At 40.1% G+C, this 13,062-nt stretch overlaps 2 protein-coding genes across 2 annotated transcripts in view; both read left to right on the top strand.

Moving 5' to 3' along the window:
* Positions 1 to 10,566, top strand: part of gucy1a2 (guanylate cyclase 1, soluble, alpha 2) — a 50,225-nt gene extending 39,659 nt beyond the window's left edge. Inside the window, exons 7-9 of the mRNA XM_050075046.1 lie at positions 849 to 992; positions 9,677 to 9,831; positions 9,943 to 10,566. Of these exons, the coding sequence (XP_049931003.1) occupies positions 849 to 992; positions 9,677 to 9,831; positions 9,943 to 10,162 (519 nt within the window). The 3' untranslated portion in view covers positions 10,163 to 10,566. The remainder of the gene's footprint in view (positions 1 to 848; positions 993 to 9,676; positions 9,832 to 9,942) is intronic.
* The window catches only part of alkbh8 (alkB homolog 8, tRNA methyltransferase), a 159,187-nt gene that overhangs the window by 93,332 nt on the left and 52,793 nt on the right, over positions 1 to 13,062 (top strand). The gene's annotated exons all lie outside the window — the stretch shown is intronic.

Genomic DNA, 13,062 nt, shown 5'->3' with positions numbered 1-13,062 from the left:
AACCTTACTAGGCTATTTAAAACACACGTATACAAGTAGTGCACCTGGGCAAGTACCTGTGTTTGAACTCTGCTTGTGCATTCCACTGAGCAAAGTTCAAATGCCAAGGCACGCTACTCATCTGTGCATGAGGCTGTTAATGCAGATGTGTTTTAAACTCCCATTTCCTCCAAATCATCAATCATCAAGAACTTTATCCATTTTTTGATTATTCATTCACTGTGGAGGCATGTGGGAGTAATAATAAAAGTTTTCTTTATGAATTCAAGTTAACATGAGGTGAGTAATTTATATACAAGTTTTGTGGGTGAATTATTCCATATTTCCTTATAAATGATAATAATGGGAAAAAAACATTTGTCTTGTGTTTTATAAATTGCAGTCAAACTATTAACTAAATCGAAAAACATCTAGTGAGATGGAAGATTTTGTGATTATGGGCCATATTTCTGTGATGATACATGGTAAAGGTGAGGCTGAATTTCAGGGACCTTGTGATGGTTGCTGTGGCAAAAGATGAATCAATAGAAATTCCTTTTATGTTTGGGTTTTCTGGCCTCTCAGACTGGGTCACAAGCAGTGCAAGGTGCTGTAAGTGGCTTTCGTGAGATCCTCTCCAAATGCTCACCACCTCTTACTGTGAACGATGCAGGCCAAGAGAGAGAAACAGTCAGACACTGTAGTTCTTACATTACAAGAGGAATGAAGGAGTGCTTTTAATTTCTGCTCCTCAGTGGAGATGGCATAAGTGATTGAATGGCTACATAGTTTCACACATCAGTGTATTACACTCAAAGCCAGACTAATTCATTTTAGTTTCTGCCCTTCCTCCTTCATTTCTCACACAGATTGAAACAATAGGCGATGCCTATTGTGTGGCAGGAGGACTTCACAAGAAGGTTGATAGTCATGCGAAGCCAATTGCACACATGGCTCTGAAGATGATGGAGCTTTCCGAGGAAGTGCTGACGCCTGATGGGAAACCTATCAAGGTAAGTTTTATCTTTTGCGACACAAACTAGATGAATTCCCTTTCTTTCTGTATTTTACATGTTCATAGTTTGCGTTCATAGCATAAGATTACGTGGCCATGTGACTTGTTATGATCTGTATGTTTGTTTGCTTTGTCTGTTCATGCATCTCTGTGTGCTGTTTTACATTTAATCAGCTGTATTTTACATATTAAAATGTATCTCCTGTTTATCGTGTTCATCTCCTCGTGGTTTTAACCTCTGTCTCCAACTGTAGCCACATTTCTGGTCTGGCCTCTGAATGTTTTGTATAATGGATGTCTGTGCCTTAGTGTTTGCATGAAAATTAACATGTGGGTACAGTTCAGGATTCTGAAGGTAAACTGTGTGTCCAATTGATGATTATCAGTCTGTTTGTTTGTCTCTACTTTTCCCAACTTGTAAAAACACAGACGGTTTTTGTCCCTAACATCGTGGCGTTCCTGATTACCATGAAGCGGGTGTACAATCAGTCACCTGCTGAGCTGAAGCATGCACATCCTGACACATGATATTTTGTCATCAATTGTTAGTTTACGACAGTTTAAACAATCACATAGCTCATCAAATAAATGGCCTTTGTTGTGTGATGTAGAGCCACTGCTCATTTTCCCCAAAGTTTAATAAGCCTAATATTATATTTCTTTAAAAATATAACAAATTCTTCTGATTCTTCCACCACCAAACGCTGCAGGAAGCCCTGTAGTTCAGGTGCACCATCCACTGAGCTGCCACTGCATTATGAAAATGCATTAAGATGCTAACAGTGGCTTGTAACATTTGTACAAGCTTTGAGATTAATGATAGAGAGCAGCACCAAAGACAAGAGTTTAATACATTTTGACAATGTTATTGAGATCCACTATGCATTGCCAAAAGATCTACTTCATGTACGACCACCCTTAGGCTAACCACTAAAGACTTTATATGAAGTAGCCAGTTTAGCCATGACCCCTTCCTGCTGAGGACAGTTTCCTTTAATCTTTGCCTTTGGTCTGATATGGTAATTGTGTGGTTGCCATGGTGATGACAAAATATATTATTGACTGGAAGGGTTTGTGTTGTGATTGACATATTTTGCTATACTTTGGTGTTGGACATTGATAGGTCTGGACATTGATTTGATTTTTTGGATTTCAGTGGCGTTATCAAGTTTGCTTATTGGCTTGATCCTTTATTTAAACTCTATCAATTTGTTATTGATGGAAACAAAAGAAGGCCTATACAGGTTTTCAGTCAGTGCAACTGTTTTATTATTTCTGAACATAGTGTGAAATGAGGGGATATTTGTGTACAAAAACATGCCAGCATTGATAAATGGAATTGATAAGCTCTGAGGCACGTGATTCTGATGGATCAGACTATATGGAACTGGTTCTTGATTCCCATTTCTAGACATGGGTAGATGGATGGATGTGGAAAATGGGAGGATGGTATAGGTATAAGGGATCTCAATGGACAGATGAATGATTGATGAAGATTGGATTTACTCAATCTACTCAGTCATTTTCATAAAGAGTGACATAGATTGAGAGATGCCTCACTTTTTAAAAAAATCTTTATTTTGCTACTAGCTTTGTGTCACTTGGGGTAGTTGTTTGATGTGCTCCCAGAAATGTCATGTCAATGTTCTTCAGCATCTCCCCACAGCCTCACCATCTGGCACATGATTCCCATTATTTAACATGATCTCATCCCAACTCGTCATATTCTGCCACTTGGGCAGAAGCCCTGGCCTTACTAAAATGATCAAGGGGCAGCCTTTTGTGTTGTATTTTGACACCGAAGGGATCAACAGTAAACTAAGTAGTTTAGGCAACAAAACTACTTAGTTGTGGTCAGGAAAAGATTGTAAATGTTGCTGAAAAGCATCTGGCTTTGAGAAGCACAGACACCGCAAACAATGTTGTCTGGTATTTGTTGGATCCTATCGACCTCCTCTCCTGCCCACTTTGAGCGGACGTTTCTTTGGCAACAATTTGAGTACCTTAATACTGAGTTATATTGAATCCAATCAGATAATTATATTTACCCAAATGTTGATTGAGTTTGTATCTGATGCACAGAAATAAGCTGTAGCCTTCCAAATTTGACACATTTTAATTTAATGAGCTATGTGATCAAAATGCTTAACGCCCTGGTTCAGAACTATTAAGTTGATCATTATAAAATATAAGTATGATATGAATAAAAGTTCAACTAGTTTAAAAATGGGAGAGAAAAACAAATCATATCTTTCTCGGCAACAACAAAAAAACACCCAGCCACTCACATTTATACTGAGGTTTTACAGAGATGCCTTTTACCTCATAAACAACCTAAGGCCAAGTACTGACACAGGCTTACACATAGTTTACAAACCAGTAACAGCCAAGTTTATTTCTGGCATGTCATCAATTTACCCACAGAAATAACCTTAATTAGTGACAGCTCATATGAGCTAGGGTCGTTTTAACTGGTGAAAGTGATGGTCAGTGCTGGCTGAAGATGACAAGCTGCTTCCTGAATGTTTTACACTGATCTTTGCCGATGAGAAAGACAGAAGAAAAATAAATCATTCTGTACATTCACACACTTATATTGTGATTTGCAGTGAGATGCTGCACCGTGGAGCCTGCCTCACAAGTGTCAGTGGACATTTCTTAATGTAGATGCATTTGTGTTTACAGTGGGAGATGGTTATATGTGCCTATGTGTGCTGTGTGGGTGTATGCATGTGATGTTTTGTTCTATTTATGTACCATATGCTTCTGAGTGTGTGTGTGTTGGTTTGCAACTGCCATGTGTTGTAACTGTAGTCTACTCTCTGTCTCACTCTCTGACTTACCTATTCCCTTTCCTCTATTCTGACCTCTTTTTTTCCTCTTTCTCCATTTTATGTTGTTGAGATATGATACGTACGTCACGCTGTGCGTACTGTATTCACCCAACACAACCCCACAAAGGTTGCTTGATTGACACCATTGCAGGAAACATTTTTTTCTGTAGTTACCATTGCTGTATTTTACCCTGTCTCTGAACAGTATGTAATACAAAACAGTTATGTTACTAAAGGAAGAGCACGTGCTCCATACATCAACTGAATATGCACTTGCTGTGGAAGAAAAAAAAAAGTAGAACTGACGCTTTTCATCATGTGATGATCCACCTTTAGAGGGTTTAGAGCCTTTTTTGCTCAGATTCATTGTTAAGACAAGATTAAGGTTAATCCATGTCATGTGTCCAGGTGGAACTGCATTTAACAGTACATTATGTAACAGTGGCGTCAGACAGACAAAGACAAGCTGCTGTTTTGTAGAAAAAAAGATGAGTATATTGAGCAGGGAGCAAAGGAAAGAGGCATAACTGAGAGAGTTGAGTTTTAACCTCTTAGGTTAATTTCGTAGAATGTAAAGGGAATACAGGATATGATTTATTTATGTCCATCCTCAGGCCAGTCTCTGTCAAGGTCAACCATCACCCTTAGGCGCCAATCACACGGAAAGCCGGAAAGCGTTTTGCATGTTGCAAAACGTGAGGCGCACCACACTGCCTTTTTTTTTTTTTTTTTTATTGAATGCCATTAGTAAAAAAATGCTTTCTACACCTTTTAATTGTTGCCAGACAACCACCCCATCATGTACTTACATTAACCTTCCTGTGTAATCAATCTACCGTTAATTATTTTCTTTTATTTCACAGTAATTAGTAGCTAGTTACTAAAATGAACAGGCAGAGGGTACTTGTTGTAGCTCTGGCTGAGGGTGAGAGGTTGTTAGCAAATAGTTCAGAGATCTGTGTGGGTACATGAGACCCTAAAAAAGAGGGTGGATCAGGGGAGTACCACCAGTTGGTCCAGGAGCTTCCCCTCAGTGTTTTCCGTTTCCAGGCATACTTTAGCATGACCAACTGTAAATTCTTAAATCATCTGATTGAACAATGGGAAAAAAGATGCCATTTTTGTCAGAGTTCAGAGCACCCCGACAAAAACGTCAGGTGCCTAGAAGGACAAAACACTTAATTCTCATTAAAAACAACAAAAACAAAAAGCCGTCTCCAGCTGCTAAAATGTTTTCTGTTTGTAATCGGGGACTTTGGCTGCCTTTGGTAACTTTGCGAGCTTGAATGTTTACTTGTAGTGTCATAAATATGAGTTACGTACAGTAAGTTGCATTTACTTTTTTGGAGACGTTAAGATCAATGTTACTGACTTTCATTTGATCATATTCATTATATTACAGGATAAGACTGGCGGTATTCTTTTTTTTCTTTAAACTGGGAAAAACTCTTGTGAAATAGAAAATAGCACCCACAATATACTACATTCAGAAGCATTAAATAGGCTATGCGCTGAATGCCACAGACATGGTAGGTAATTCAAGAGGTATTAAGATACAGGCTAACATTTTGTTAGTACAAGAAAAATCTAGAATAATGGCAGACTTCTGCTTTTAAGACTGCAAGTCCTATTGAAATTATTCAATCTATTTTAATGTCTCTTTTTTTTGCTATGCGCGCATTTGATTTTAACTTGTTTAAAAAGACACATAAGAGTGACACAGATAGGAACAAAACATGTCTGTGAGAGAGAAGCTAAGACAGATAGCTGCAGAGTAACAGACAGGACACTGTTCTGTGTACTGCTGTGCTCCTAACATTGTCCATTTGTCTCAAAATAGAAAGGCCTTGCCAAGCATTTTTGGCCTGCTCTCTTGCTCTTCCACTTTCTCTCCCTCTCTGTCTTTCCTCTTCCCGTCTCTGTCATTCCCTCTCCCCCTCCTCCTCTCTTTCCCCCCACAATCCTCTCCACTGCAACCTCACTCGAACTCACTCCTTTCATTCTCCTCTTCCGTTCCTTACTTTCTTCTGCTCTCAGTTTTTATTCCTGTTGTGCTTTTCTATATTTTACGCTGTCTGTTATGCTCTCCTCTTTCTCATCCCTCCTCATTTCATGTTAGTATAAAGGAGAGTTATAGAGATATTCAGCACTTCAGCATGATAAATCCTGTTTAGTGAGTGCACTCAAACTCCAGCCAATGTTGCACTGTTATGCAAACTAGCACGAGAGCTGTGAGGGAGAACTGAGAGAAAATGTTTAGTGAGAGAGAAATGGAGAGAGCGATCCAGGGACACAGAGAGAAATATACAGATAGATATACAGCAAATACACAGAAGGAGAAACACATACAGACACCAAACATTGTTAGCTGTTTTCATAAATATTTCTGAATCAGTTTGAGGCCCGTAGCGTGATGCTTTTGCATGTGTGTGCTCATGTGTATGAGTGGGTGTATGAATAGGTGAGTGGGTGTGAGTATTAGGGGTGTAGTGCTTATCTTGTCACTGCTAACATTGTTAAATGTGTTCATGTGGGCTTCCACCAAACATACATTGCACCAGCGGTATCTGAGCATTTTGAATTCATAAATGACATTGCTTTTTTACTGGATGTGATGTCACTATATCATCAGAATATTTCCTGACCATATGTCCATCTTGCAGTTGCTAGCACCTTCAGCTCTGCAGTACACAAATGTCGCCCAATGTCAGCTGGAATAGGCTCCAGCACACCCGCGACCCCTAACAGGATGAATATGGTTAAGGTGTGGGAAGGTGTAGGCACAAAAAGAGCTTGGTTATGGCTAGGAAAACATCAGGTTTTGGCTTAAAATACCCAGTTTGGGGGCACAATCCCGGCAAGAAAAGTGGCTATGCCTGTAGAAATTGTGGCACTATCTCTGTCGACAGGTCACGACGAAACACCCAGGTTTTGAGCCTAAAAATCCAGTCTGCAGCTTGGCAAGCATCTCAGGTGACATGCTTTCCACCATCCTAGCCACCACCCAATGACAATGTCAGCGTATATATTATGTCACTTTTTGAAACGTTGATATGATACGTATGACACGTGCAAATGTAACATATCTGTGGTTTGCAAAATGTCCAGTGCCAACATTTTCTTTTGGTGATGGGGCTGTTCCTTTTTTGTCCACCTCATTTATACCAATGAGACTAAGCTAAATAATTCCAACTCTCTTTATAATGCAATACAGTAGAGCAGCACCACAAACTTCGTCCTCCAAAAGGACAGGATTTATTACAGGACTGTTTTTGTCTGGATTACTTAAAGCTCAGTGTACCTAATGAACTGACAACTAAGTGTATATGTAACAACACAGACTCTGTAACAACTCCCTCCTCTCTCTGTCTCAGTCTATCTCCATCTCTGTATCCTTCTGTCAGCTTGGCCAGAGGCTACAATATGATTGGTCGTCTGTGCTGCTGCGCCGTTTGCTCATTGGCTCGGTGAGGGCCATGTGCTGTGTGGATGCTGACTCATAGCGAAAAAGGAGGGGAAGAGTGTATGAGTGTTACTGTGTCTGTGTTTTGAGACTAAGAAATAAAGAGGAGAGTGGGCGCTGGATGCAGATTTGTTTGTGTGTGTCTGTGAGTGGTTGTCTGTTGTAGAGACAGACAGACAAGTGCACGGCCATCTGTACGCAATTTAACTGAAAAATAGGTCACACTAGTGCACCTAGCAGCCCTTTCTCCCTTGCTCTCTGTCTCTCGCTTCCTTTATCGCTCCTCCTGTGCTGTCAAGGTTTTGCCGTCTAATTATAAGTTTATTTTTGTCTCTCTCTGTCTCCCTCCATTGTCTTTCTTTCTGTCTTTCTGTCTGTCTGTCTGGGCTCTTTCTACCTCACTACCCCCATCGCCTGTTGTTGCCATGACTACCTTGCAGTGTGCTGGCATGCACACAGTGGCGTTGGATACCTAGGTGATGAGATGCTCAAGTAGATCATTAGAAATCTACTGGGTTTCACTGGTGTGTGTGTGTGTGTGTGTGTGTGTGTGTGTGTGTGTGTGTGTGTGTGTGTGTGTGTGTGTGTGCGCGCGCGTGCGTGTGCGTGTGTGTGTGTGCGCGATGACTTGTTGTTTCCAAGTGGAGGAAATCAATAGTTAGTCGAGTGGCCATGAAGTGGTGTGGTTGAATTGGAATGATGGCGAGATAGCTTTCACTCTGCCTCCAGCCATTTATAGATTCCCACTTCAGCCAGATTATAATATGAGCACCATGTTGCTGCCCTATATCTGTTACCAAGATGAGATGGAGGTAATTAATTATTTGATTAATATTCCTATCCCACTTCTGCTATTTTAAGATTTTTCATCAAATCTGCTGCCACAGGAAATCAGACTGGATAATAACAGCTACGCCGACGTGGAGAATTTCCATTCGGCAGATCAATGTGCACGCAGCATTTCTGGTTCAAAGCAACATGGCCTTTGTGCTGCAGGATAGGCGACACATGAATGAGTGGGATCAGTTCAGCAGGGAGATCTTATTTATGAACATTTACGGCAGTGCCAGGTATGCAGTGATGGTGCAGTTCAGGGTGTGACAGGCTGGTCATTTTAGGTGCCAGGTGTTTGCTCACATTGCTCTCAGATCTTCAAAGCAAGACATGACATCGGTCACAGTGAGATCGAAACAGGACTGCAAATAATGATTGTTTTCATATTGATTAAAGTCCTAATTATTTCCAGTGGTGACAACGATGTGTACGTGTGTGTGTGTGTGTGTGTGTGTGTGTGTGTGTGTGTGTGTGTGTGTGTGTGTGATCATGGTAAAATGTGGTCCTGGTGGCACTAACTGAGTGTTTTAGTAGTTTTCCAGATGTCTGTTTGTGGACGGATTTTATCAATGCGATAAAGTCACAACCATGCAAGACAGAGGTTTGTAGTTGAGATCACTATGAAGACAGAGTTTGAAGTGGTCCGAGCAAGGCCACTGGAATTAGGGAAGGGGCCATTGCCCCCCTCCACTTAACACCCCTCCCCAAAATTCACTTTAAATGCAGATTGCTGTGTTACTGCTGAAGTGATCCAATCACAAGATGAGCTCTGGGTTTCTATATTAATTCATTTCAATGTGTATAAACAGTCCAAAAAATGAAGCCCATCATAATTTACCAATAATAATAACATCAATAAACCTTATTTATATTGCACGTTTCATACTAGAAATGCAGCGCAAAGTGCTTTACAATAAGGGCAGTACAAGCACTTCTTCCGGCTGTTGCTGGGAACCTCCAGTAAACCAGAAGCAAATGATCGCAGGGTTCTTGGAGGCAAATAGTTAACAAGGGAGTTGGTGATGTAGCTCAGTCTCAGCCCATTTAGGTCTTTGTATACAAGGAGGACCTTAAAATTAATTCTAAATGTAACAGGAAGGTCCAGAGTAATGTTTTTAAATGGCTTTTTTTTTTTTTTATCTCATCAACAGTCCATCCCCAAAGATAATCACTTTTATCACAAAGGCCCAAGGAAATCATCAAATCCTCACATTGAAGAAGCTGGAAATAATGAATGTTTTAAATCTTTGTTTGATAAATTACTTAAATTGTTCACTGATTATCAAAAAAGTTGCTAATTACTTTTTTTGTTGATAAGTTATTTAATAAATCATTTTATATTAAGATCAGACTTCACTGACGGGCAATTAAGCGACATACAAATGAATAGGAAGTATCGGGAAAAGGTGATGTGCATGTACATTGTCAAACACACTACTGTACTTTTAAAATCCTGCTGATTTTGTTGTTTCTCTAATCTCTCTCCCCGTCTTCCTCTTTCCTGTCTCTACAATCTACTCCCACCACCTTCCTCCTCCATTCCTCTCTTAGCTAAGGATAGGTATCCACACGGGTTCGGTGCTGGCAGGTGTGGTCGGGGTTAAAATGCCACGTTATTGCCTGTTTGGGAACAACGTGACGCTCGCCAGCAAGTTTGAATCGGGGAGCCATCCGAGGTGTATCAATGTTAGTCCCACAACTTACCTGTAAGTAACAGCACTGCATATGTACACAAACATACACAAGATTTTTAACCATGTAGCCATGACAATAAATGCTTTTTAATGGTACTCTAAGGAAGTTTCTCTTCTCAACAGGTTGCTGAAGGATGACCGCTCTTTTTCGTTTGTCCCTCGCTCACGGCTAGAGCTACCAGAGAATTTTCCCAAAGAGATCCCAGGGACATGTTACTTCCTGGAGGCGGGGACATCTCACAGCCACGCCTCATTGACCAGCTCTCGCTCCGCTCCCCCGGCCTCTATGAGGAAAGTCTCCTACAGCATTGGGACCATGTTTCTAAGAGAAACAAGTTTGTAGGTCCCACACACGGACTAGGATACACACTTATGATGTGAGAGGCTGAATTTGAACCTGTGAGACATGCAGGGAACAGATCACGCGGCTCTTTGGATATGCAAATGCATTCTGTGAAAACTTGGATTCAGACCTATGGGAAGTCCTATATGAATGAAACTTAAAAAAAATACTCTCATCATAGATGAAAAAGAACAACACGCCCTCATCTCCCCTGAGCAAAGGAGATATGGTTCAAAAGACTTGAGGAACAGCAACTATGCTCATCTAACGTGGACCCTTCCCCAAGGATGTGTACTAATGGGGTCAATTAGCAGAGAAACCGTAATATAAAACTTAGTTATCTAGCTGGATTCCTCAGCTCCATACCTGGTTTCTAGTTCTCTCCAGTTGTCCTCTTTCAAAAACAGTACCTTGACGTGGGTCTACAGGCAACAATGCTCGGAGAAAACCTGGAGAGACCATTTACATGACCAGTGTTGCACTCATTAGCAATGGAATTGCGCATTCAGAACAAATCCACTTTCCGTTAACGAAGTGGATGCCGAGGTATGAAGTTGTACGAACTTTTAGAAGATGGCAACATTGTCACAAATGTTTGCTGTGCATCATGGCCTCTTGTACAAGGAAGACCATTACTGAAGAACAATACAACTCCCCTTCCCTAAATCATGTCATGCTTTACCAAACATACTTCTAACATCTGCTGCTCGTTGCATCCATCCGACAACGTAGGACCAGTTGGCCGATGTGTGGAGAGATGAATGAGAGGCACAGATAAGGAGATAGGTTTGAAAAGGGGTCATCAAAGGACAAATGCCAAAAACACTAGTACTAAGCTGATCTTAGAGCCTTTTCTGCTTCTAACCCACAGCAAACTATAACCAACTACAATCCAGCCATTTCATTGCAGGTAATATGTTTAGGACTGAAAATTATTCCCAGCTCAGTGCCTTTTTTACTGCTCAAATCAGGACACAGACGAGATGGATTCATTTTAAATATTTGACACAAGGGAGCGCTTCATTTATCTTATGTTTCCTCTTGTTTAAGACCTTTTTATGACATTTCTGTGTTGTTAGCTACACTGGAGAGTGATAGATTTGAATGAGAGAATGACATGTGCCAAACATTATGAACCACATTTGGGGCCGTGATGTTGCAAGTTGCGGCAGGCCGGCGCCTTACCCCACCAAGCTACCAAGAGCCCCGACTGTCTTTCATTTTTAGACAGTCACGAATGACTGGAAAGATAAATCAAGCGCTTCTCAGATAGTTCAAATATTTAAAATTCTGTTCATCTGTTTTTTTTTTTGGTTTTTTTTTTTGGTCCCGATCAACCAATAATACACATGATATAGTACTAATAATATAGTACTGTACTAACTTGTACATCTAGTCACAGTCTGCATGCTTGACACGGTTCACATTTACATACATAATTGTTTTTATTTGCATTGTTTTCACCACATGGGTATAAAAGTATACACAAGCCCCATGCAAATGTAACCAACAGGACGCAAATTCGAGTCTACTAGTTTGCTGGTAAACTGAGTATGATTTACAAAGTGGAAATCTCAGGCCTTCCACACACTTAAACGTATAGCTCAGTAACCCAGGCACAGGAAAATAATTTTTCATAAAATGCCATCATGAATTAGGAAGTAAAGGATTAAAGTTGGATAGCCTTTAAATATTTTACAGATTGGCACATTTGAGTACTTAATGTGACTTACATTATATTGCTGCCAGTGTTTTCTTTGGTTGTTGACATCACATAGATGTGACATCAGTGATGTACAAACCATTAACTAGGTTTATATCAGTTTGATTAGCTGGTTGTTACAGGCCCACAGAGATAACAACAGTATTTGTAGGAGGTGTTAGTTTCCATACAGTATTATGGTTGTGATGTTGATAGCAATGTTTTTATTATCAAATGAGGTACACAGATTTGTCAACATCATCAATTCTGATTTTAATTTACTATTAATGACAGAATAAGTTCAGAAATAATCTATAGAATGTTTAAATTTGACTAAGTGATACTTCCTGTGCGTGCTTGCCTTCTTGGAGTAAATAATTCTACAACAACATAGCTTACATTACCAACAAAACAACATCATAACTAAACTTTTAAAAGCTGCTCTTCAAAATGGCAGAATATATTTTTTATAAATCCAGCATACTCTCAAGTTCACTTTTAAATCACAACTCTCCACCAGGAATGAAAAGAAACCACATGTTATATTTGATCACATATTGCCAAATGACATACTGGTTGCTAAACCTCTAGAAGATCAAATAAAATGTGCCAATTATATCATCATATTCCGAGACACCACCAGCACAGGCTAATCTGGCTCTTGGGTTTCTTCTGTCTGCTGTGTACAGAAAGTTCAGTTGTTAAAGGGCAGTACCAGCACATTTTGACAGCCAAACACTTTGTCAACTCACTGGTCTTGGCGGGGTTTCAACAAGAACATATGCTGGCTATAATATGTAAAACACAGCTTGTAGGAAAACATCGGAAGGGTAATTTACCCAAGACAGGAAAACTAATGTCCATCTGGCCGAACGTTACACCCACTTAAGGGCATTATGCCCTTAAACTGAGATTGACACCAGCATAATGAAGCAATGTGCCATATAGGAGGAAAGGATGGGAAAAACAGGACAGTTAAAAGACTTTGTTTTTACCTGCCAGTGCTGAACCAGAGATGGTTCACAAGTGCTTGAAAACTTTGGTCAGTAGTCATTGTTGCCATAAAGTACTGTCATCAGATTTTCTGACAGCAGTAGCATCTGAAAGCTTGAAACACTTGCACATTCACAGCTCGTAAAGGTCCTCAGAAATCTTAGTAATGAAAATAGACATTTTTAAGAATATTTTTACCATATAC

The sequence above is a fragment of the Epinephelus moara genome, chromosome 2 (genome assembly GCF_006386435.1).
Source record: "Epinephelus moara isolate mb chromosome 2, YSFRI_EMoa_1.0, whole genome shotgun sequence".
In the NCBI taxonomy this organism is placed as follows: Eukaryota; Metazoa; Chordata; class Actinopteri; order Perciformes; family Serranidae; genus Epinephelus; species Epinephelus moara.
The sequence above is the reverse complement of the archived record's forward strand: the minus strand, read 5'-3'. Positions and strand labels throughout refer to the sequence as shown.